General features: G+C 43.1%; 1 protein-coding gene across 1 annotated transcript; it reads right to left on the bottom strand.

Annotated features, from left to right (window-relative positions):
• Nucleotides 1-35: 35 nt before the first annotated feature.
• On the bottom strand, nt 36-26,610 carry GABRP (gamma-aminobutyric acid type A receptor pi subunit). The gene is made up of 9 exons (XM_030572895.1): nt 26,555-26,610; nt 18,233-18,345; nt 14,120-14,187; nt 10,695-10,912; nt 9,790-9,872; nt 6,118-6,255; nt 2,076-2,228; nt 1,157-1,350; nt 36-338 (listed from the first exon to the last, which is right to left on the bottom strand). The coding sequence occupies exons 1-9, from the start codon at nt 26,608-26,610 to the stop codon at nt 36-38; spliced, it is 1,326 nt and encodes a 441-aa protein (XP_030428755.1).
• Between the last annotated feature and the right edge of the window lie 58 nt (nt 26,611-26,668).

The following is a 26,668-nucleotide window of genomic DNA, read 5'->3' as shown; positions in this document are numbered from 1 at the left end:
TCCTCTGAAGTGTGAGAATGAAGAGGTGTCATTTTCTAAAAATACAGATAGTAAGCCCAGTAAAATACATTGACTAGCATGAAAAACAAAGGAAAAAGTAACTTTGAGTAATGGTCAACATTGCTGGGATTCTGAATTGTGAAATAGCTTATGATGCTGTGCATTTTGTTTCTCAACACAAACTTAATTTTGTCATGGGTTTTCATGGTCAGGTCACAATAGCTGACGTTATCACTGGAAATCTCAGCGCTAGCTAAACTTATTTTCTGCGTATAACTGGTGATGGAGCTATTGAGGATGTTCGTGATGTTGACATCTTCAGTTTCTTTGGTAGGCCCCTAGGAGATGATAGAACGCAATTAATGTTCGGTGATGTGATTTGAATACATATGTAATGCACTGGCTAAGTGTGTCATATCCTTCTCTATTGGCTGCTCTGTACAGAAGATAAGAGACTACACACAGGTCTCAACTAAGGGAGTTACTCCTTTAGCGTAAGTGGTAGAGTCCTATGCTTTAGACCTGAAGACCCATAATGCTAGGGTTGTTACATGCAAAATTTAAACATTCGGTAAGTGCCATCTTATGGATCACAGCAACATTTCCTGAAGGATGGAGGTACTCCTTAGAGGTCTCTATTCCAAGCCCTGAACCAGCCCAATCCTCTTAGCTTATAAAATCAGCTGGGTGTACAGTATAAGGCTGCATGTCAATAGGAAAGAAAAGCCCCTGCAGGCTTCATGTTGCAACATGCAGTTCTCCCCATGGTCATGGCAGTCTTCCCCACTGGTGTAACGCTTTGGCTTGGCACAGTTACTCATCAAATTTTGCCAGCAAGAAAGGTTCTTCTGGCTATTAACATGCATCTAGACAATCCATGAACACAGTCAGATTTGTTAGGATTCTGGAGCTAGTAGCACTCAAGAGTTGCCAAACACTAGCATCATGGCTATGGGCCAGTGTTGCATGAGACTGTGGGAGTTGTATATACCATTGCTTAATGGGTACAGGAACAAGAGAGACTCATGTACCTCTTACTCGTCCCCCAATAGGAATACTATTTCTCTAGTTCACTCTTCACTGGATATGCCATTAACAAGGACCAACTACGGCTGACTCAATATCACCTTGCTCATTAAGGCACCTCTGTATGTACCTTTTGAGGCTCTTTAGCTGCATGTTTCTGTGATGAGCTGTAGTGAGCAATTGCATATTCCAGCAGGGCACCAAAAATGAAACTGAAGCAGATGCCAAGATAAACGTCAATGGCCTTTATGAAGCAGTTGGTTTTAGATAGCGAGGTCCGGGAGCCAATCATCAGAGTTGTCATCGACAGCACAGTTGTTACTCCTGTAAGGCGGAGAAGGACATATTTTCAGGTCCAACGGGAAAGCATTGCACCCGTACTTCAGGAAACAAAAAGCCTGGTTCTCTTACCTTTTGGATAGTCCTTTATACCAAAGCCTAGTGGGTATAACACTACCAAATCCAAATCCTCCACTGATTTACAATGGTAAGCACTTCATACCACTTTGTACAGATGGGGGAAGCAGAGAATTCAGCTTCTCCACTCAGGGAATCCAGTGGGAAGAGAAGTTCCTGCCCCATGGATACTGAAGTGCACCAGTGTAAAAGCTCAGCCACTCTATGCTGCTCTTCTTCCCTTCCCTAGGCTGTTTTCTTATCCTCAGCTAGTGCAAAAAGTCCCTCTCTGGGGGAGGTGCAGAACCTAAGTGATGTCACTTTCTGCAGTATTAACTCAGATGCAGATACCCTGGTAGATGGAGGGCAGCCTGAAACGGACAGCAGGCATGCCTCAGGTCCTGCATCGCATTGGAGCCCTGGCAATGAAGGGCTGTGATGGAGGCAGTGTTCCAACTAGAATGTACTTCTCCAGCCTCCTTGCTCCTAATCTGGCTCTCCTCCATTTGCCAAAGCTGAAGTGCAACAAGGCCCTTTGTATTTGTCATTCTCCATTTCCATGCTCATCTGAGAAAAGCTGGCATTTGACTGTACTGCACACTGCCCCATCACTTGCACATGCCTCAAGCACCCTTCCCCCAGCAGCAGCTCACCAATGCAGGTTCTTGCAGGAACTGAATCCAGGGTGATCCAAAAAGAAACCCAGGACAAGATAACGAGCAGCGTGGAAGGAACATAGGTCTCCAAAATGAAGTACAGGATATTTCTTCGCAGCTCAAAGTGCAGTATCAGTCTCGGATAGTTGCCTGTTCGGAAAGCAAGGACACATGCCACAAAAGCAAGGTTTCCAGAGAGACTTTGATTAGGATTCAAGCATATCATAGGCCAGCTCCTTAGCTGATGTGAACCAGCACAGCTCCACTGAGATCACTGGAGTGATATCAAGTTACATCAGTAGAGAGACTGACCCATTTTGTCTTTTTATTCATGTCATATTTCCTAAACAAACCAATGCACAATGTACGTTAATTAACAATGTATTGTAACCAAGAGATATTTAAAACAAATAGGCAGCTCACTAAGGACTCCCCAACTTATTATTTACAGGCAATATTCCATACTATTACCCTAACAAAGCCTGAAGACAGGTTGATGCCTTCAGTTCTTCTCTAACAAGCAGCACAGAGTATTTTTCTCAAGGAAGCATTTTGAAAGGACCTTGTCAGATTAAAATTCTGATCCAGTACCCACTGAAGAAAATGGGAGTCTTTCCATTGAGCCCAGTGGGCTATGGATCAGGCCCAGAAATAGCACCCCACTCTGTTAACGTCTGTCCCATAATGTCTTTAAGTTCGGTTAACCTGTTACAATACTTCCTACATCAATGTGCGCCTCTTAAGTTTCCTACAGCAAACAGCAAGGGTGGTAGCTGGATGGCCTTGTAGCTTAATAGCAGCCCAGGTGATCTCAGGTTTCTGCTTCATAGGCTGGTAGGAAGTGGGAATATCACCACAGAATTGAAGTTCTCAACCATGGAAGGCCAACGGGAAAGCGGGAATGTTTGTGCCGTTACAATTGGATGCAACATTGTGTTCTAACTTCAGCTCTCTGCTTTGTACCGTAGAACAGCTGTAGCACATCTGTAATGATTTGGTTAAATACAATATATGATATAGCCACTAATGGTGTCTGTGTGCTGTATAGAGTTCCAGGCAGGATGTGATCTCTAGTAAACAAGGGATACCAAAACTGGAACCAAGCTGTGTGGAAGCTCATCTGTTTGCCTCTATCTGTTTTCTTAAAAAAAAAAAACACCTCTTGTCAGGGCTGTCCTTAGGATTTATGGGACCCTGTGCATTATTATTATTAAATTGGTGCCCCTATGTCTGATGGCAGCCCAGGCTCATAGCCTGGGGGGAGGGATGAGGCAGCAAAGGATATCGAGCTGCCCGGCGAACCTCGCGGTGGCGGAGAGTCACAGATCCCTGCAGAGAGCCCCGTACCCTCTTCCTCATGCAGAATGCGCCGCGCTGGTGCATTCAACTCTCTGAATACGCCTCTGTCTAAGGACACTGCACCACGCACTGGGTGTGCAGGAGCCGACCTGCTCTTACCTGCTGTCGTGGGCAGTGGGTGAAGCTGCTGCTTGAGTAGGCTAGCTCCCTAGCCCACCTCTTCTGCCTGTGGTCCCACGCATACTCCACTCTTGCTCTGTCCCAGGCCCCGCCCCACTCTGCCCAGGCCCTGCCCTCTCCCCACTTCTCCTTCCTTTCTTCCTTCCTCGCTCACCCCCTTTCAGCCAAATCCCTGAACCCAAATGAAGCAAATGCCATTTGAAAAAAATATTTGTCTGCAATTTCTTTCTAAAGAAAATGGAGCATTTTTTCCACTGCATGCCGGATGGTGAAGACTGGACATGCAGAAGGTACCTAATTAAAAGCATTAAACTTGGGAATAAAAAATATCAGTCACAGGTTTTTTGATATACCCTGAAGTTTGTCAGAGATTTATTTGTAAAAAACTTTGTAGTAAGGGCAAGTCACCTGTCTTGCTGAATACAGCATTAAATATTATGGAAAACATGATGCAGCTCTTCTGTTTTACATTTTATTAATCAGTATTTCTAAGACTATTTTATATTTTAAATGTACTCTTAAGCCTTCATAAAGTAATCATTCCACATCACTACATATTTAACTGAAACAAAGACATTCTTTTAAATTAATCAGTCACAGAGAATTAGTGTGTTCATAACAATATTCTTTGCTTTTAGAAAAAGAGAACATTAAATTTACTTTGTGTGATGTCCATAACAATAGACATGTTTATGAAATTTCACCAACTTTAAAAAATATGTTTCCAAAGATTTTAGGCATAACAAAGGATTTTATGTCTTACTAAGGTACTGATTTTGCTGGAGGTTTCTCTTAAAACTAGTTCATCAAATAGTCAGAAGTAAAGAAGAGGAAACTCATTTGTTCAGCTATCCGGAAGGAAGTGGTGTTGTCCCATTAGGGGCTCTCTTCAACAGGTGGGTGAAGGGAGAAAGGGATGGACAGAAAGGACAGGAAGACTTTGGAAGCAAGTTTTTTGTACTATAGTAATTAAAATTAAAATGTATATTTTAGATAAGGGTGGTCTTCTGAAGGATTTATTTAAAAAACTATATGTCTGAAGATCCAAGCATATAAGGCAGGGATTGGCACATGGCCTGTCAGGGAAATCCGCTGGTGGACCGGGACGGTTTGTTTACCTGCAGTGTCCACAGGTTCGGCTGATTGCAGGTCCAACTGGCTGCAGTTCACCGTTCCAGGCCAATAGGGGCTGTAGAAAGCAGCACAGGCCAAGGGATGTGCTGGCTGCCGCTTTCTGCAGCCCCCATTGGCCTGGAGTGGCGAACCGTGGCCAGTGGAAGCTGCGATCGGCCAAACCTGCGGACACTGCAGGTAAACAAACCATCCCAGCCCACCAGCGGATTTCTCTGACGGACCGTGTGCCAAAGGTTGCTGATCCCTATTTTAAGGCTAAAGATGAATACTCAGATTGTACATCTAAAAATCTATGCAAGGATGTTTTAGAGATGTGATTTTATAATCTTCAGCAACACACTAATGAAATATTTTTAAAGTGAATTTTAAACTAAGGTCCTGAAGACTAACATGTTCTGAGTAAATATTACAATAATGCACAACATTTTTTGTCAGTAAATTCAGAAACTGACAGTATATACCTGGGGAGTGGCAAATGCCTGTTAAATGGCTCTTTAAGAGTTTCAATGTTGTGCTAATAGATCTGGTAGGCTGGAAGGCTTTTTCACATTTAAGTTACTAGATCCGCTCCATAGTAAGACTCACCAGGCTGCAGCAGCCAGCTGTGTTGGGAGCCTGCAGGAAGTGTCAGAACACGGATAGGAAGAGGCAGAAGGGTGGACACTAAGACCCGGGGTGCCTTAAATTTTCTGGTGCCTTACGCAGCTGCGTATGCTTCCTATGCTTAAGGACGGCCAGTATCTTGACAAGGCCAGTATGTCCTGGATATTTAAAACCTTTGATCCTTCGCTGCTAGGCCCCCACCCTGGGTTCTGGTTCATTTTGAAAATCTGGTCACCCTGAGGAAGGTTGCTTCGCTACTCATATTATCTCTGACACTAGGGAAGGAAGTTTAAACCAGCTGGTAATGAGAAATACATTCCCATTGCATCAAGACAGAAGTAATCTTTGGAAACAAATACTCAACAAGTTAGTTTTGATCCCAGTTACTTTAAGTGTTTCCTAGAATGCTTAATGCAATATTCATAGTGTGCAGATGCAGAAAGCACAATCTAGGTTTTTCTGATGTAATAAAAATGTCAAGTGGATTTCAGGCACGTGTGAAATCCATATTTTCCATGACTTGAATGGGAATAATGATATATACCTCCCTTTGTAAAGTACCTTGAGATCTACCATTGAAAAGTGTAATACAAGAGCTAGGTATTATTGTTAATATTTTTATTTAACACCTAAGGAACATATCACCTATTCCTATAGAAGCAATTTTGCTGCCTTGTTTCCAGTGGGACTAGGAACTATTAATGATCTCACTACTTATGTCCTCTTGGCTTGCAAGACATCACTGCATAGAATGGAAAGAGAAAAATTATACATGCTTGCGAGATACACATGCTCTTCCTTCAGTCCCACCTCCCTGCTTTACCTGTTTCCTGCTGCGATCTCGTGACCAGAGTGTAATAACGTTCCACAGTGTACTGCGACAGACGCAGTTTTTCCAGGCCATGGACTGAATCGTTTCCCCTAAACCAAGTGAACACTATGTCGTTTCCATCATATCCCCCTACAGACAACATAAAGCACCATATTACTGTAATGAACCAACTAGTCCATGTGTGGCATACTGCCCTCTACTGGAGAGAATCAGAAATACTCAGCTATGGAGCCACAAGCAACGAGATTACTAGGTGGCTACAGATTTTGTTTTATAGGTATAATTACTTTACAAGGTTGATGAAAGTAGCTGCTCTTATATTAGCCATATTTTTATTCTGCTGGATCAAATTTAAATTGAAATTAGGCTGTATGGGCTTTATTCTTCAGTGCCTGTTGCAGTCAGTTACCCCTGCTCATGTGGGTGTAAGTCTCTGCCAGCGTTGTAAATGAGTGGCGAAGTCTGATCTGCATCCACGTTGCCCAGCAGCAGATAACAACGTGCAAGCAGTGGAGAGTCAGCTCCTATTTCATATCATCTGCATACAGAATTTTATTTTATTTTTTAAATATTCTAACATTTTTTAAAAGGCGGAAATCCCACTCAGCTCTAATTTGATTGCAAGTGGTGATCTTGGTCAATAACAACAATCCCCATGCATAATTACATCAGCCATATGGGTTTACTAGGGATGAAAATTATGAAAGAGGTACAATCATCATCTCCAATCCTTCGCCCTCTTCTAGAATCAATTCTGTAAACTGTTACAAATTCTCATGACTGGAAGCAGAAGAGTCAGAAATCTTATGAGTATGTGTGGCTTTCCTAACCAAACAGCCCACCCATTTACGCACACTTCAAAGATGCTTTGGCCAAGCATCTAAACATCTGGGACCTTATCAACCCTGAACTGGACTATTCAAATATTGTGAGGCTCATTTATTAGGGCCGCCATTGATTTTGAAATAGAAGTCCCCACTGAAAACAATGGGCCCAGACCGGATCTTCAGCTCTGTAAGTCAGCATAGTTCCATTGGCTTCTGCAAAGCTACCTCAAACTACTCCAGCTGAGGATCTGGCTCTGGAAGTTTAAGTGACAGCATAACATGACCCCAAATTAACGTGAGTGATCTTTTTGATAACATGACATTCCTACTCACTCACCGAATAGCCATCCAGCTCAAAAAAGTCATATTAATTTAGTGAATAAGCCCATTAATCTCATTAGTTTGATTATTTTAATTAAATGTCTGTGTGAAAAATTACTAGTGACACTGGTTGGCCAATAGTCACCAGTTCACACCTTGTAGAAAAACTACCACGCTTCCTACTGTATTGTTTATCTAATTGTGTTTTCTATTAAACACAAATTACTGGAACATGCCTCTGACGTATTCATAAATTCCATGCACAGGTTCTGAATCCCTGCGTGCAAACCCTAACCATGTGACTTTTCAAAGTTTCTGGACAGTTTTGTAATAATAGCAATTGCAGTTACTTAGGGAAACTTTTTAATAAATGACAGGTTGTTAATTTATCAAGCATATATTTAAATAGCATTAATTCCAGGCATTTATCCTAATGAAATCTCCAGCTGGCAATATGCATGTAATTTCACTGGAATTAGACAGCAACTGAGCATGACGTAAGACCCAATTACTTAAAAAAAAAAAAAGTCTGAAGCCAGTTACACTTTAAAAGAAGAGGCCAATCATTATTATTTCAGGTGCTATTCTTTGTAATAAAGTTAATCATGGTGAACTAATAGGATTTTAATGTGAAAATAATATGCGCTTCCATAGGAGCTCCATTCTAGAAGCTGGCAAGTCAAACCTGTTTTTTAAATAATGAGATTTCAGGCATTTATTTTTTGTGGCTTGAAACAGGAGATTGGCTCCTGCTTTGCTCTGGGGATTCTCAAGGATGGAGCTAAGAAAAGCTCCATCTTCACTGATGAACTATTGTGTGATGGGGAGAGTGTCTCACTTCACCTGGAGCACTGGGCAGCGACCTTCCTGCACAGCTGAATTTAAGAAGCAGACAGGGAGGAAGGAGGAGATGAGTTCTCTGGGTGCTCAGTTTGAGGCAGGGAATTGGGAGCCCTGTGTGGGTGCCCCAGCTTAAGAATGCCTGAAAATGGAGATTCCATTAGAGGCTAGGTGGGAGCTTCCCTCCCTTTTGTCCCAGCAGGAGGTGAAGAATTTCTTTCTTTTCATTGAGATTTTGAGTGCGCCACATCTGAGCAGACTCTTTCTCTGGGGAGCAGCAGTGTCTGGACATGCAGACTGCTGAGAACGAAGCCTGCCTACAGATGGATGGAATGGTGGGGGAGTCAGCTGACCTCTGCTCAGCATCAGGAGCAGAGATCCCCTCTCCTGAAAGCCACAGTGTATTGGTGCAAGTCCCATGGTTCTTTCTCTCTGGCGACTACTGTTGGGTTATCTATGCATTGTCTGCTGTCAATAAATGGTCAGCATTGCAATATCCAAGCCTTCGAGTTTAAGTAACCAAGAGCATTTTTCTCACTGACTTTCACTGCTCCTGCAAGTGCCCTGCAGCCAAGAGTCCCAGAGAGGACCACTGTGGGGTTCTGTGCACAAAGGGCTTGCAGGAGCGGGTTTCCATTCTCACCAACATTTATGTTACTGTAACAAAGGGCGTAGATGGGAAAGCTTTCATTGTGCCTTCCTGTGCTAGGACCTGCTCTAGCTTGAGCTCACTAATTTCACAGGCAATACACATTTCCTGAATTCAGCTCTTCCCCCGGTAAAAAACATTCTCTGCCTTGAATGTAGGTGATTTAGCACAGGTGAAAGCTGCTGGACTGAGGACTCTAGAGACTAGCATGCACCGTTCATTCCCAGGGAATCAGTGAAAGCAACAGTTCAAACCATACCATCAAAGGCACTGGTTAATTGCAGATTTGGTACCTTTTTTTGTATAATATGGACATGTGTCCATTAGCACCCAGAGTGAGATTATCACCAACTCATTGCATTTGCTTGTTTCATCAGTAACTGACAGACCTATTCAGAGGGGAAGCCATCAGTCCCGCAATGAAACCTGTAAAGCCAAATTCTTCCTTAGCCACAATCTAGGTATTCTACTTAGTTTCTAATTTTCATGAGTGGGCATGTCTGACTTATGCAAGTTTACTGTCCAATGCATGTGTTCAAGACAGAGATTTCTGCATACACAAACATGAACTGCATGGGTGAATGGGGTGCAAAATGGATGATAACTGAGGGCACTCTTTTGAAAATTTGGGTCCTATTATCCACCTATTGTAACAAAAGCTAGCCCTAATGAAAGAGGTGATTTTAGAGAAAGACAGTATAATTTACTTCTATGTGAAAGACTGAAATACCGGCTGACTGTTTGGGGGAAGGTAGTGTTTATTACCATTCTGACATCTATAAAGTGCACATGGGGACCATGAGGACAGGAACTTTATAAACCCTAGAATAACAATAATTTATATTTGAAGAATTAAGTTGAACTGTTTTCTTCTTGAAAAGTTTCTGTATTTGCAGAAATAAAGGCACATTTTCAGAGGCTGTTCTGGCTAAAACCAAATATTTGAATGGACACCTACATACGAATAAACAGATTCAAAATAGGCCAGACAAATATTCTCAGGCATCTGTAGAATGCTATACTTACAGCTTTCCAGCTGCAGTTTACACATCTGTGTGTCCATGGGATATTTTGACAGGTCCATGTTACATGCAACAGTAGTAGTGATTCTACATGGGGAGAGAGAAAGTTCAGAAGCTGTGCAATAAAAACATACCGCAGGATGTCTCTATTTTTCATAGCAAACTCCAGACCCCAAAGAATCTGATCAGGCTTTTGGATAGTTCTGACTTTTGAAATCAATGCACTAATAACACCAGAGAAGTTGCATCCTAAGGTATAAATTCTGAGCTTAGTTATACCAGTGTAGTCTAAGTCAGCGGAGACAGAGTGACTCAGGATTAACACTGGTGTAAGAGAGAGCACAGTTTGGCTTTGTGAGCATGGGACATTAATGGGGAAATGACACAAATGGCTTTAACTGAATATTAATGTGATACCTAAAGATCACCATTGGCTGGTATTGGTTAAGCTAGCAGCAAGCCAAGACGTCCAGTTTTCTGCTAAAGTTTGTTCATTTTGTTACCTCCGCCTCTCATATTCTTCCAGCTCATTCTGTTTTATTCACCTGCCATCTTTTGTCTGTCACTGAAATTGTAAGCTCTCTGGCCAGGGACAGTCTTCTGTGTTACTGCTCTGTACAGGAGGAGATGGGGGTGAGGGGGAGGACGGGACATGACAGTGATCCTTGACTGGAGCTCCTAGGGACTAATGCTATAGAAATAATACGAGATAACAACTGCACTGACTGGGAGGAATGTGCAACTGCAGCGAAGGCAATTAAATTACGCTAAGATCCAGAAAATAATGTCAAAACCAGGGGCCTGTTGATTCCATAGCTCTTGTTAACCATGATGGCCACACCAGCATATACACATTCTGATCCTGTGTGGTTTTAATAATTTGCTCTTCACCACCAGTACATGACTTACCTTAATGCATACAAGACAGTGCCATTGGAGAATAATCTTATAAGACGATTCCCCACGGTAACGTCATGCAGGAAAGACCGTTTAGACTCCACAATATATGTGTCTGGCACCCAGAGCAATTCTACTAGACGAGCATCCAAAGTGAAGCTCTTGTTGCCATGAAAAACCAGGCGGGGGTCCGTCCAGCGCTGCCGCAGGTATATTGTAGCAGTGTAGTCCTGAAGGAGAAAGGCAGGCATGAGAAGACACGCAGCAAGAATGTTTCTGAGGCATTGGTGTCCACCTCCTATGTCCAAAACATACTAAGGAGGCTGAGGCATAGTCTTCAAAAACTGTGTGTGTGTGTGTTTGTTTCACCCTCCTTTGCTACAACATCTGGCTGTCTTTCCTGAAGGATACAGCCATAGCATTAAATGTAGGGCATGTAACACACCAAACTCAGCTTAAAACACACAGGACAAAGCTGGTAGACTTGAATTCTAAACTTAGTCCCTCTATTTGCTTGAGGTTTTTCATGTATTCATACCCAATAAACAATCATAATCATAATAACAGGTTTCAGAGTAGCCGCTGTGTTAGTCTGTATCTGCAAAAAGAACAGGAGTACTTGTGGCACTTTAGAGACTAACAAATTTATTTGAGCATAAGCTTTCACGGGCTACAGCTCACTTCTTCGGATGCATAGAATGGAACATACAGACAGAAGATATTTATACATACAGAGAACATGAAAAGGTGGAAGTACGCATACCAACTGTAAGAGTCCAATCAATTGAGATGAGCTATCATCAGCAGGAGAGAAAAAACCTTTGAAGTGATAATTGAGATGACCCATAGAAGGTATGAGGAGAACTTTACATAGTTAAGCAGAGAGGTTGACTCTCTTACTCAAGACCCTACATCAATTACATATAAAATAGCTTCCAGTGTGGGAAAATTATATAAGTAACCTACACACGAATGCAGTAAGTATATATATATATATATATATATATATATATATATATATATATATATATATATATATATATAAGTAAGAGAGTCAACCTCTCTGCTTAACTATGTAAAGTTCTCCTCACACCTTCTATGGGTCATCTCAATTATCACTTCAAAGGTTTTTTCTCTCCTGCTGATGATAGCTCATCTCAATTGATTGGACTCTTACAGTTGGTATGCGTACTTCCACCTTTTCAGGTTCTCTGTATGTATAAATATCTTCTGTCTGTATGTTCCATTCTATGCATCCGAAGAAGTGAGCTGTAGCCCATGAAAGCTTATGCTCAAATAAATTTGTTAGTCTCTAAAGTGCCACAAGTACTCCTGTTCTTATATACATATACTGCATTCGTGTGTTATATAATTTTATATATAATAGCCACATAGAGGGAGAGTAGGAATGCAAATACAGCTGCATTGGCCTTTCACCAGAGCTAAAAGTCCAAGCGCAAACACCACTTGCATTTTACCTATTCACCCTATTGAAAGTTCATTTGTTTAAGCCATGGAAGGCAATTGTGTAAGGGAAGGAAAGACTATGCATAGTAGATGATGAGAAGAATAATCCAGTGATGATGAGAAGAATAACACAGTTTGGAGTAATGGAGATAAGCAGGACCACGAATGAGTCATGCCACTGGTCCTGTACAATATTTGTTCCCTTTATTCATTATTGGGAGCTATATTCAGATCACTCAGACGGGGCAGGTGGGTTGCGCTTAGAGAAGAGGGTGATATGTTGAAGAAATGTAAGAAAATAACATGCTATTTAAGCCAAATAAAGTAGGAAGTGCAGTCAAAGCTTGTAGTGTTACTCTTCTGTCAGGTCTGTACTAAACTGAGCCCAAGCCAGGGACTAGGGGTGCGATGGGATTGAAGTTTTAGGTAGGAGAGTCAAAAAACAAGATCTTGACCAACTGTTGTCCTGGTCCAGTGTCCTGGTCAAATTCCAGCTTGGTTGCAATATCCAGCCTGTCTAAAATAGCCCCAGCAGTTTCAAGTGGATGAAGTAGTTTTATAGTGCCCCCGTGATAAAGAGAAAATCAGGGCTCAGTTGTAATGGATACAAAGACAGTTCTTTACTGAACCTCCTGAGTACATGACAGGACTTTGTGGCAACCCTTGGCTCTCTAGTTTGAAAATGAACTAAATGCAGCTTTCATGATTGTGTAGTGTTGTTGCGCATCGTTATACAGCTACCATGTTCCTGCCCAGACATGGCTGCATTTCAGTGGCAGATGAACTGATTCCCTTATGGCAATAGATGGTTTGTAAAATCCTTTGGTATGAAAGGTGCTAAATAAATTATGTTATTCTCACTCTTCAGATTTGATTCTCAGACTGTTGTGTGTGGGGGGAGGAGGAGGTAGGGGAGTAAGTTCTACTCCATGACTTAAGTGATTGAAATGATACACTGTTAAGAGTTTCAGTATAGTGAATTATTAATACTGGTGATGAAGGGGAAAGCCTCTGGGTCATTTCAATTATTTATCTAGCCATAGAATATGTCTCTATAATGTTCTCCTTGACACAAGGGGAATTTAGGTGGGATGGGGAGGGAATATATTTTGTAGAAAGGGGTAATTTTACAAGGAATGGGTGACTGGACTCATGAAAATACCCTGTATTTGGTGAAGGTTTCTCTTTATATTTCCCCTTGGGGTGATGGCCCTTCTAGCCCTCTGAACATTAGGGCTTCTCCTCAGCTTTAATCCACTTTAGTCTTCCACAATCTGAAGGCTAAAGAGGAGGACTGGGGGTGACTTCTGGAGCAACACCCAGTCTCATGCCTAAGCCTGCAAGAGTAGACTCTGCAGGGAACAGAATGGGAGATGAAAAGCTACAACAGCTGCAGCTCACGGCTAAATCTTCCATTGTGAATAATAACTTTGTGTGCCTCCATTTTTGGTGCCCAGCTTCAGACCCCTCAAATGGGACTGACTTTCAGGACATGCTGAGCTCCTGCCTTTTGACAGTCAGCCCCCTGTCTTTGTCTCAAACTCAGTCCTTATATCCTCTCGGCTGTAGCACCCGAGTGCTTCATAATTGCAAATGGATTTGATCCTCACAGCAGCCCTGTGAGTGAGGAAAGTGCTATTATCCTCATTTTGCAGATGAGCAGCTGAGGCACAGGGAGACCATGGCCAAGATTGTCAAAGGTTTTTAGGCACCCAATTCCCATTGAAAGGGAGTTAGATGCCTAAATATCTTTGAGGATTTCGTCCCAAGTGGCTATCTGGTCCCAAGGTCACAGGATGTCTGTGGCTTAGCTGGGAATTGCCACACTGGGCTCCCAAGAACAGAGGCACCCAATACCATCAGTCAATCTTGGTCTCCAACTCTGGTGTCTCAAACCTGGATCCCCTCCAGAGCACAGAGCCAAACTGGCCCCTTTTTCCTCAGTATGTAATCGAGACTGAGTCACTTACCATGTCACTCTCAGATATACTTGAAATACTTGCAACATCCAGGCTCAATGCTATTTGAACAGGTTTCCCTGGGGAGGGATAGAAAGGCTTAGATTAGAGCGAAAAAAGGGTGAAGGTAATACTATGTTGTTGTGTACTAAACAAAAGAAATGGACACTTAGAATTCAGTATGGAATTCAGTTCTGCACTCAATCAAGCAGCACACATAGGTAGTCTTGCAAGAATTAGATTTTTTTTATAATTTTGATGCATAATATCAACGTTTATTTTAAAGTTTTTTAAAGATTTTTATCTAGCTATTTAAATTTTCACAGTTGTGGGAAACTATAGGGAGGTCAGACAATTATTTAATGATAGTAGACACAGTTTAAAAAAGTTAAAAAGTCTTGTAATCATTAAACCAAATTGTCAACATCAAAATATACAAAGTAAACAGCCTTAAAATCAAACTCTAATAAGTTCTCAAGAAGCATTTGTCTTACTTTGCCTAACTGTCTATTTTGATAATTACTGATGGTAATACTTTTTCATCAGTTTGCACACATATGATGTAATCAGCATTTACCTATACAAATCTAATCCTTCCAAGCCTACATATAGGGCTGTTCCTATGGCTGCCAGCAACCAAAGAACTAGACTAAATTTCAGAGAGTTAAACATGAGCAGTTTGGGTTGTGAAATCTCATGCTCAAAAACTTTTCAGCAGACTGAAATGATCATGTGCAGCACCAGTGGCCATACACCCAGGCAATCCAAGTAGGTAATATTTCCATTACAATCAGCCACAGAAATCAAGAGCCACACATGGCTCAGCATATGTAATGATAACAATCTTGAGGTGTTATATAACACTTTCCACGGCTCGATCTCAGAGTGCTCTAGAGAGGTGCGTAAGAAGTGTTATCCTCATTTCTCAGATGAGAAAACTGAGTCCTGGAGCAATTAAGTGACTTGCCCAGTGAGTCAGAACCAAAAGCAGGAATAGAACTGAGCCCCCTGACTTCTAGTCATGTCCTGTCCACTGAACCACACAGCCTTTTCCTGATGCAAAGCAAGTCGGACTCCCCAACCTCACTCTTCCTCTACAGTCCTGCAGCCTGTCCCTGAGTTTGGGAGGGTGAGATTTTGTTCCCTACAATTCTGGTTATTCACGGATTTATAAGTGATTCAGGTGTCACCTTTTGTGAATCTAATCAACTGCCATGGCCTCTCATGTGAGCAGCACCACTCGCTGAAAGTGATCACTGGGTTCAAATCAAAGCTATCTCAGGTACATCTCCATGTGCTGCAGTTACACCTCTCAACTGCAGTGTACACACACGCTCATAGTGGAGACCTGATCTAGGGACTCTCCCAGCTGTCCGTGCACAGAGTCTGACCTCCCCCGTCCCAGAGTGCTGAGCCCGGCACCTTGGGAACCTGCCAAATGGGATCTAAGGAAATCTTTTACAGGGAGTGAGCATTGTGCCCCAGTGAACCATTGTTTGGCAACAAACAGCGTGTTAGATTTGTTTTAATGTGGCCACCTCCGTCCTGCCCTGTAATTGGAGTTGAACAGAGGACAGAGTGCTGTAAGGTACACTGGAAGCATATGAGAAGAGAGATTTGCTTTATGGAGAAAAGATACATGTTCTCCTTTGCACACCCAGCTTTGGAAATCTGCTTTCTGTCTCACAGAAAGAGAACACAGAGAACTCAGATGGCAGAAGCCTATCTGAGAGGATGGAAGAGGAATTGCCCGGTCTCTGCCATTGTTCCTTATTTGCCTGATCTCATAAAAGCCTCTCAGTAGATGTGCTTTAGGAGGGTACGGGCCAGGTGCAGGGCCAGATAGAGACTGCTGCTGTCTGTGCCACTGTTCCCCATCTTCCCTCCCTGCCCCCAGCTTCCTTACCCACAAGAAATTGTTGTGTAAAACAACGTTATTTTCATGCGTTGTTCCTTCAGAGGTAGTGTACAGTGAATACCCTGTCTCTCTCCCCGTCCCCCCCAGGGGTGACGTGGGTGGGACAGCAGTCTGTGGGCATCACTACTCTATGGGGAGCATGAATTGTGATGCATTGAGGTCAGGAAGATTTGTGAACTTAGGAGGCCAAACTCCTGCCACTTCTGTAGAGGTGGAAGAAAACTCAGTCCACTTGGTAGAACAATGAAGTCCGAACTTGTGGGGTTTCCTATCCCCTGGGCAGGTGTTTCCCAAGTCAGGAAATGGGCCCTACTAGAAATTTAGTTAGCAGATTTCAGTACATATGGGGTGAAATTCTCCTTAGCACACAAGACCCACACAAGGTGACAAAGCAGGCCTCATTGGTGCTTATGGGCTTGGGTGAGCCCTCTGTGGAGTTCACTTCAGTGCCCGTAAAGTGAAACTCTTAAAGAACAGCCGTTAGCTAGAAAAGAGGTAGTTTGTCAGTGACTAAAACACATGACAAAATGGAGACAAAACATCCCCTTTCACTGGGTAGATACACACACAATTTTACATTGAAGGAACCACATAACTTGGTAGTGTGGCTGCCTCTTTTCAAGTGCTGAAGCTAGGATTCACCACAAGAGGGCAGCTCCACCCTAGGAAATGTCAGAAGAGGTTAGTGTAAGTCAGTTTATATTTTGCCTCTTTTTATTGTAATAAGGGTGAACTTGAGGAAGATCAAATCCCATCAGCACAGTAGCAAATATATGGCACAGTAACATATTAGAACATTTTCTTCATAACCCACAGATCACAAACATTCATATGCACTGGGCCCAATACTCCATTCCCATTGGTTTCAGTGGGAGATTTGCGTGAATAAGGAAGGCAGAATTAAGCCCTAGGGCCACAGGGACCTGATCCTGATTGGTGCTGAGCACCCAAAAATTCTTCTGAAGTCAACAGGATTTGCAGGTGGTCACCATGTTTCAGGAGCAGGCCATATATATCTATCTAGTCAACACGTGTACTTTTTTTGCCTATATAACTTGCTCAATCCTATATATCTTGCCAGTTAGAATTGAAGCCACCCACTTTCTAAAAGTCAGTTAGGTTTAACAAGATTTTTTAAATGTATCTAGAATTCATATTTTTCATTTACCTAATAAGATTTCAAGTTGCAAAAAGGACAATTTTCAAAAGTGCCTAAGTGATTTAGGAGCTAGATCCCATTTTCCAAAGTGATAGTTATTTAGGTGCCAGAGTGCTGACAATTTTTACCCAATGTGATATGGACACATTAAACTTGTGCTGATATTGACTTGCATGCAATTAAACTTCTCTCTTCTATTTTATAACCATCTGTTGTCCTATGGGACAAATTTCAATGAAGAGCTGGTATTATTCCACAATACCAGACGTAGTGGTCATTACTCTGTGTAACTCCACTATTGTAGAGATTTATCACCACACAAGGAAGATAAAGAGAGAGAAGCTAAAAGGTGTAAGACAATGCCAATGTACACAAGCTCCATTACATGGCATAGGGGTTGTAATCAGACTGCATAATGCTTGGTCATCTGCACTTCACAGAACATCCAGATATGCTCTGTGCACTGAGGAGGCTGCCCCTTCACAAAATTTAAGGCAAAGCCTGGGCATAGGCTGTTTAGAATTTAGTGTATATGGTTTCACAGTGGAAACAAATCCCCAGAGACTGGGAGTAAACAGGAAGTAAGTGATAAGTGAGCAACTCTGCAGTTCAAGGAGGCAGGCTTCTTTCATTTGTAGCCACAATGACACTTGCAAAATGGATGTCCATTAACAAATACACAGCCACACCAGGGGGACAAACTGAAACAAAGGGGCTGCATGGTTGTAACAGAGCAGAATTTAGCCCAAGGTAACTAATCTGACAGGTGTCAAAACTCTCTAAGCTTCCTGTTCTTTATTCCACAGACAAATATGTTCCAAGGGAATAAATTTTGCCTTCAATCATACACTTGGAGTCCATTGAGCAAACAGAATTGGAGAGGGTAAGTGAGGATGGACTTTGGGCACATAGTTCCAGTCCCAGCTAATTTAACAGGGACAGAAACTAGTGCTTGCTAAAGAAAACCCATAAAACATTATTCTCTCCATGCAAACATTACTGATTATATAATTCTTTTATCAGATACTGAAATGTTCTGTTGACGTACCACCAAAGTAGGGCCTGAGATATTTGTTGTAGCCCTCTGTGAGGTTCTCAAATCCAGGGAGTGATACCATGTCACTGCTGTGTGTGTCCGATTTATGGCCCAGGGTGCACTTTCTAAAATATACAAATACATATTGTTAGGCGTGGTAGGTCATGTTGGGAGCATCTGTTGTGCAGCTGTAGCTGTGTTCCCTGCAGGCAGTTTTTCAAACTTGGGATGCCGCTTGTTTAGGGAAAGCCCCTGGTGGGCCGGGCCTCTTTGTTTACCTGCCGCATCACAGGTCCAGCCAATCACAGTTCCCACTGGCTGCGGTTAGCTTCTCCAGGCCAGTGGGGGCTGGAGGAAGCAGCATGGGATGAGGGATGTGCTGGCCGCCGCTTTCAGCAGCTCCCATTGGCCTGGAGCAGCAAATCGCAGCCAGTGGGAGCAGTGATTGGCTGTATCTGCGGACGCGGCAGGTAAACAAAGAGGCCCGGCCCACCAGGGGCTTTCCCTAATCAAGCGGCGTCCCAAGTTTGGGAAACACTGCCTGCATGTATATAGCAGTCCAACAGAAACTGCGTAAAACACTTCATCAAAGCCAGCAGCACTTGATTCTGCTGTTTAATTTGTGGGCGGGACAGGGACCGTGGGCAATCAGAATGTGACTTAATTAAACAGACAATCCAAAGTTTGGGGTGTTTTACAGCGGTGTAGGAGGGATATGATTGTCTGAGGAGGCTGCTTATGTCCAAAAATAGTTGGAATGGTGACAGTTGGAATTTGCTTATGACTTCCTTAATGTTTACTCATGTGGGTTCTTGTATTCATGCCTATCACCTGTGACAGACCCAAGCCAGTGGGTACAGGAGTCTAGAAGAGGGCAAATATACTGTCACTGGATGAGTAGTTTTCTGTTCCCTGCGTGACCAGAGCAGGGGCTGCACTAGAGTAATCAGAAACCTGCTAGAACCAATTAAGGCAGACAGGCTGATTAGAACACCTGCAGCCAATCAAGGCAGGCTAATAAGGGCACCTGAGTTTAAAAAGGCGCTCACTCCAGTCAGGCGAGGGGGAGCCAGAGGAGAGGAAGTGCATGTGAGGAGCTGGGAGCAAGAGGCACAAGGAGCTGAGAGTGAGAGGGTGTGTTGCTGGAGGATTGAGGAGGACAAGTGTTATCAGACACCAGGAGGAAGGTCCTGTGGTGAGGATAAAGAAGGTGTTTGGAGGAGGCCATGGGGAAGTAGCCCAGGTAGTTGTAGCTGTCATGTAGCTATTACAGGAGGCTCTATAGACAGCTGCAATCCACAGGGCCCTGGGCTGGACCCGGAGTAGAGAGCAGGCCCGGGTTCCCCGCAAACTTCCCAACTCCTGATCAGACACAGGAGAAGTTACCCAGACTGTGGGAAAGATCACTGAGGTGAGCAAATCTGCCAAATAAGCGCAGGACCCACCAAGGTAGAGGAGGAACTTTGTCACACACCATAGTAGCTGAATGCTTCCCACAGTTATTATCTGTATTGCGGTAATACCTATGTGAACAATAATCTGGATTTAGACAAGGGAGATCATGCACAGATGCTATTTTCACTCTAAGAGGGATTATTGAGAACACAATTGAATTCCAAGGCAGTCTTGTCATCAATTTTGTGGACCTTCAAAAGGCATTCAATAGTGTAAATAGAGAAACAATGTGGAAAATTGTGGAACAATATGGAATTCCAACAAAATTAATTAACATTATGAAGACATTCTACGCTAGGGGTAGGCAACCTATGGCACGCAGGCCGAAGGCAGCACACGAGCTGATTTTCAGTGGCACTCACACTGCCCGGGTCCTGGCCACCGATCTGGGGGGCTCTGCATTTTAATTTAATTTTAAATGAAGATTCTTAAACATTTTTAAAGCCTTATTTATTTACATACAACAATAGTTTAGTTATAGATTATAGACTTTTATAGAAAGAGAACTTCTAAAAATGTTAACATGTATTACTGGCACGTGAAACCTTAAATGAGAGTGAATAAATGAAGACTTGGCACAGCACTTCTGAAAGGTTGCTGACTCCTGTTCTACGCCATCTCAAAGTGCTGCATTAAAATGGATTGAGTAAGCCATTCAGCATCAAGACAGGTGTAAGGCAAGGGTGCATCCTGTCTCCTTTTTTGTTTATGCTAGTCATCGACTAGGAATTAAAACAATGCAACGGTGATACACATGGCCTAAAATGGAACAATTCAAGGCTATTTGATCTAGACTTTGCTGATGACATCGCTCTTATCAGTGAAGATAAGCCAATGGACTACAAAAGTGCACAAACCAAGTAAAAGAAGTAATGGAGAAGATAGGTTTGAGATACAATGCAAAGAAATGTAAAGTCATGTTAATGGGGACTATAGGGACAGAAATCAAAACTGAAGAAGAGAAACTGGAGAAGGTGGACAATTTTACGTATCTTGGAAGTACCATCAAGATGGTACTAGTTCCGAGGAAATAAGAAGAAGAATTGGAAAGGCAAACACTGCATTTGGAAGACTCAAAAACATCTGGCAACTCAAAAACATCTCCCTCAAGACAAAACTGAATGTGTACAAGGCAATTGTTATCGCCATCACAACGTATAGCAGTGAGACATGGCAACTTACCAAGAAAGATATGCAAAAGCTGGATGCATTTCATCACAAATGTCTGAGAAGAATAATGGGAATAACATATAGAGATAGGAGGACTAATGAAGAAGTCAGAAAAATTACTGGACAAGGTACCTTCTCACAAATAATCTACAAAAGACGACATCAATGGCTGGGACGTGCTGAGAATGGAAAAAGAATGCTTACCAAATACTGCCCTTGAATGGAAGCCAGAAAACGCAAGAAGAAAGAGAGAGACTGTGAATAACATGGAAATGAACAGTTCTGAATGACATCAAGCACCTCAACCAACATAAAATCGGAAGTTTTGGAGAGATGGGCAGTTAACAGGCAAGGATGGCAAATGTGGGTAGCCCAATATGAAGCAAAGTATGGGATGGACTAACTAAAGAAAGAGCTAGAATCTCCAACCATGCCCCGGGACCCCATTGTCCTGTACACAGAACACAGCAATGGCCACTGTCCCAAAGAATTTACAATCCAACAAAAATAACGGTAACAAGCCCCTTTCAGCAACAGACGGGCTTCTGTCTCCTCCTTTCTTACTCTGAATATGAAAATGCCCCTGCCAGCATGAGCAGAGTACTGTTAGTGATAGTTGCACTTAACTCTGAATGCAGTGCAGTTAGTAGCTGTTCTTCTCTCATCTGAGAGGGAGATCCAGTGTCTTGGTCTTGGGAAGCATCTTCCAGCCCCAATTGTCAGTCTCACCATGCTGGCTGATAGTTTCCTCATTCAAGTGCAATACAGCCTTCTAAATAGGGCATGGCTGGATGGAGAGAGACAATCTCTCCAGTAGCCGGGACTAATCCAATGGGAGACTTTGAAAACCAGGTCAGAGACCCTGAACTGAACTGGCCCCTTTAAGAGGCAGTGGGGTCCAGTGCTCTTGGACCCATAACCTGCTGCCCAAGTGGACTTAAGGGAAGGCACCTGAGCCTTATAAAGGTGGACAGAGTTGCAGGTGATTGGGAGATGCTGTCAGAGAGCGATAAGGTTCCTGGAGAGCTCTGAATGAGTAGGGGTGAGGAAGGCCAGTGGAGAAGGCCAAGCCTCAGACAAAAGGTGGTGGGAAAGCAGGAAGACAGACGCCCGGAGCAGAGGGGATGTGCCCAGCTTGGCACTAGGATGAAAGAAGTAAACTTGAGAGAGAGAACAGATCTTCGGGGAGTATGGCTTAAGCCCAGCTGAAACTGGGGTGAAAGTTATAGGTTTTGAAGTCTATTAAAAAGACGGTGTGATGGCGAATGTTTTAAGTATGTGGACTTTTAAGGGGCCCCAAACATAAAAGGAAACTGAGGCAGGGTGCTGCAGAGCTACTCTTGGCCAGTAGGTGATGCTATAGGACTCAGTGGGATACCAGTGCAGAGTATGCAGTATTGAAGTAATATTTTTCCAGTGACTTGTGCTGCTAAGCGTGGGCCTGTCACCTGCAGAGATGAATGGAGGATCTCAGTGAAATTCTGTAGCTGTATTCATGAGCCTTGGCAAATAAAGCCATGATCTCTGGCTACATGTGTCTGCACCATGGTAATGCTGCTGAGGCACCATTGCTTCTTAAACAGAAGAGAAGCAGTGGCTAGACTAGGCATCTGAGATTTTTGGTTCATTTTTAATGCCTCTGGCTATCTTTGGCAGTAGGTAAAGATAGGTCAGAACCAACATCACAGGTCTGGTCTCCGGCTCTGGATCCAAACTCGGCTTGGAATTCTGGATCACAGCCTCCCTAGTGTTCAGGGTATTTAGATTTAGATTCTCCTACCAAGAGGAAAGAACAGAGGAGAGCAGACACGGATCTGAGAGTTAAACCCTCAAGCTTTTTTTGTCCCATGCAGTTCTCATTCATTGCACTCGGTGAACAGTGATGCAGCATCAGCTTCTAGCAAGACTGCTGAATTTTTTAATGTAATTCAAAGCATCAATATATTTTTCTATGCATCAACTCATTGATGGCAAATTTTGAAGCAACATCTGGGAACATCCTCTCTGACACTGAAACCACTGAGTGCCACATGATGGGAAAGTTGAGTAGAGGCGATAAAGCCTATCAAACACCAAATTGGGAAGATAGATGATGCCATAATTGCCATTATTGAGGATAATGCTATGACAGGAACTGTTCGTGGGAGAACAGTGGCAGAGAAAAATGGAATCACCAGAAATATACATAACTTTAAATTTCTGTGTGGCTTGGTGTTGTGGCTTGACATACTGTTTGAAATAAATGTTGTAAGCAAGAGACTCCAAGGTGTTGACCTTGATATATCTGGAGCAATGGAACAACTGGACAAAGCAAAGTCATACCTACAGTCTTATTGGTCAGATGAGGGATTTCAAAACGTTCGGAAAAGTGCACAGAAGTTGGCAGAGAAACTTCACACTGAAGCTATTTTCCTACCCATTCAAGAATACAAGCATCACCGAAGTAGAAGGCATTTTGATTATGAGGCACAGGGTAATCCCATAAGAGACCCCAAACAACAATTCAAAGTTGAATTCTTTAACCAGGTGCTAGATTGTGCAATATAGTCAGTTGAAGATTGTTTCATGTAGCTCAGGGAACACAGCAGTATGTTTAGGATGTTATATGATATTCCAAAACTCCTGACTATACCTGAAGAAGACCAACACCAGCAATGCAGGGCACTAGAGACAGTGTTGACACATGATGACATGCGCAATATTGATGCGAGTGATTTAGGTGATGAACTGAAAGCCCTTTCAAGATACATTTCAGCAGGATCAACTCCAAAGGCTGTTCTGGAATATATGTGCACTAATAAGATGACCACCCTCTTTCCAAATGCTTTTGTTGCTCTGCGCATACTTCTAACACTTCCCGTAACAGCTGCCAGTGGAGAACGCAGCTTCTCCAAGTTGAAGTCAATAAAAACATATCTACGCTCCACAATGACACAGGAGAGGCGAGTCGGCCTTGCAACCATCTCAGTAGAACATGAGCTGGCCCAGACTATGGACCTTCAGGAAGCAGTTCAAATCCTGCAACCAAGAAGGCACGGAAAACACCACTTTGATTATTCAAACAGATAAAAATGCCAGTGTTTACTATGCAGACAAGAAAAGTTACATTTGCTGTTCAGGTGTTTGAAAGTTAAGTGTTACTTAAAATTTTTTAACAAGGTATTTTAAGTTGTTAGTTCTTTTTTATTGGGGTAGGTAACAGAGCAGTACCATGAGAAGAGCAGAACAGGAAGAAGGCAGAATTGAGACCTTTCAAATTTTGGCCTAAGTGAGGGGGCATGGGGATGTCATTTGTGCTCCCCACCTCAGGTGCCAAAACGTTGTGGGCCGACTCTGGCTGGCCCTTTCAGACCTTGCTCTCCTAGTCTTTCAGTTCAGTTCCCACAATCCTCAAATCCTTATGTTGTCTTTCTCCTGAGCCTAGAAGCAGCACCCCAGTCCAGTCTTCTTCTAGTTCATGGAGTGCAGGAGAAGGAATACCCACTTAGGCTGGTGGGTTTCGCCCCAGTCATCTCACTCTAGTCCTTGGATGTTTCTCATCCTGGTCCTGCTCCTTTGGTGGCTTTTTCACAGTTTCCTGATGATAGCTCCCAACCTTGCTGCAGCCTCTTATTCCAAGTGTTGCTGATCTGCCAATCAGCTGCAGCTGGAGAGGTAGCGACTCTGTCTCTTAATCCCTTAGTGGGTGTGACAGAATGGGGTTCATACACCCAATTACCCTGCTCCCCCCTAAAAATATAGCACATGACCCAGCTACAAGTAGTGTGTTGCCCCCAGGAAGAGAAAAGTGCCAGAGACTCATTCCATGAAGTCATTAGGGATTTGCTGTTGCTATTGATTTTACATAGAAGATTTTCAGATACTACCCTGGTGGGTAGAAGTATAAAGCCCTTATATAGGTAGAAGACAATATTGAAGAAGAGTCAAGCAATCTCTGTGTCATCTACAGGTCTGTCCATCACAGAATAGGGCCCTCCACAGCTATTTTAGCAGCCCAATGAAGACTGGGCTAATTAGGTGACTGAGATTTTGTCAGCAGCCTACTGCCCTTGCAGAGCTGCCCCCACTATCCCCATCTGATGTATAAGTATAGGGTGTAAACGATGTCCTTCGCGATCATTTGGAACATGGGGTTTGAAAGCCTAGAAATGGAGGAGATTTAGAAGTCTCCAAAACTATCCAGTATGGAACACATGAAATGGCATCCCTCATTACAAAGCCGATTGGTTACAAGATCTAAAACTGCATCCCCTCATTATAAAACCCATATGTGAATACATCCATTCCTCCTCCCTCCCTGGTCATCACCTTTTGATAGCCACAAGCTGTACCTCAGGCCATCAGCTCCTCCTTGGTGGTCACTGATATCCAGGAAATGCTTTGCACCTCGCTTGTTATTGTTTATGGACAATCCTCTAGTGTCAGAGTGTACCTGCGCAGCTAATGCCATCAGGAGAGGGAGGAATCCTATCTTCAGTGTCTGGGTGAATTGGGTTGGGAGGTGCAGGTGGCAGCCAGTACTAAACATTCATAGCCTTAGCCAAAGCTTTTCAAACTGAGCACAATCAAGCTGCTGTGTTCGGCTCTGTGCTTGCATGGCTAATGATCAGAAGTGGGTCTGAGCTCCAATGTGCAAAGTCACTCCCGGGGTGATCAGATGCAGAGTTTTCGTTCAGACCTATCTCTGCTAGTTATGTAAAAATTAGCATTCCATAGTTAGATGATAAACCTGACCCAGGGGTGTTTTGAAGAGAAATCATTAATGTGTGTGAAGGCACTTAGACACTGAGTGCAAGCTAAAGTACCTAGCTAGAAAGACAGAGAGGGGTCGTGTTCTAACATGGTGTAATTTCCCAGCGGAGCCAGGCCCTGTGTACTCACTTACACCCCGTATAAAGTGGGCACAAAAAAATTGCCAATGGTGTAAATAAATGGATAATTCTGGTCTTATGGTGTTTATTCTGGTGTAAATGGCAAAACAAGGTCCAAGGCAGCGCATCATCATCCCACTGCCAGTACCTAATGGCAGCGAGGGCTATGCAGTGTGAAATGCAGTAGGTTGGGTTCTGGAGGTGTCTATGAAATTTTTTTCTTCAGTTCTCACTTCTGTGGGTTTCATAGCCCTAGAATTTCACTGTACGTTTTGGATCTGAAAGAACCCGCAAATTCCAAAGCAATGATCAGAACTGTTCAGCTTCTTGATCAGAACTGCTCAGATTGCTTGACTCTTCTTCAATATTGTCTTCTACCTATATAAGGGCTTTATACTTCCACCCACCAGGGTGGTATCTGAAAATCTTCTATGTAAAAGTTGTTTCAGGACTGAGGCATGAATGGTTTTAGCCTCCCTTGGAACTGGGCATCGGGTCACTTGAAAAATGCAGACTTTTACACTTTAATTAAACTCAAAACTAGGGGAGGGTCATGTGGTTCCAGATTCTCTAATGGAAGTTACACAAAGCTGCAATCTTTCAAGAGCCTGACTGAGCTGTAGAAAGGGGGCAGCACCTCCCTAGTGAGGGATTGTGACTCAGGGAGTTGTTCCCATTGCACTATCCTTTGTTATGGTATAATCAGCTCTCTCCTGATGCATCCAGCCCTCTTAGGAAGGGATAGGAGGATTGGAGTCTGGACCATGGCTATTTTCCTTCCTGCTCCCAGCATTTATAGCAACTACACTTCAGATGGTATTCTTGTCAGGAACCTTACCTTTGAGTTGGAAGAAAAAGCCACGCACAGATGAGGACAAAATATCTGCAGTACATTTCTGGAGTTTGTTTCAGTGCTGGCTGTGATGCTTCTACTGATCATCTGCGAAGCAGA

This window comes from Gopherus evgoodei, chromosome 8 (genome assembly GCF_007399415.2).
Source record: "Gopherus evgoodei ecotype Sinaloan lineage chromosome 8, rGopEvg1_v1.p, whole genome shotgun sequence".
Taxonomy (NCBI): Eukaryota; Metazoa; Chordata; order Testudines; family Testudinidae; genus Gopherus; species Gopherus evgoodei.
Note: the sequence above shows the minus strand (reverse complement) of the source record. Positions and strands in the feature narration are given on the sequence as shown.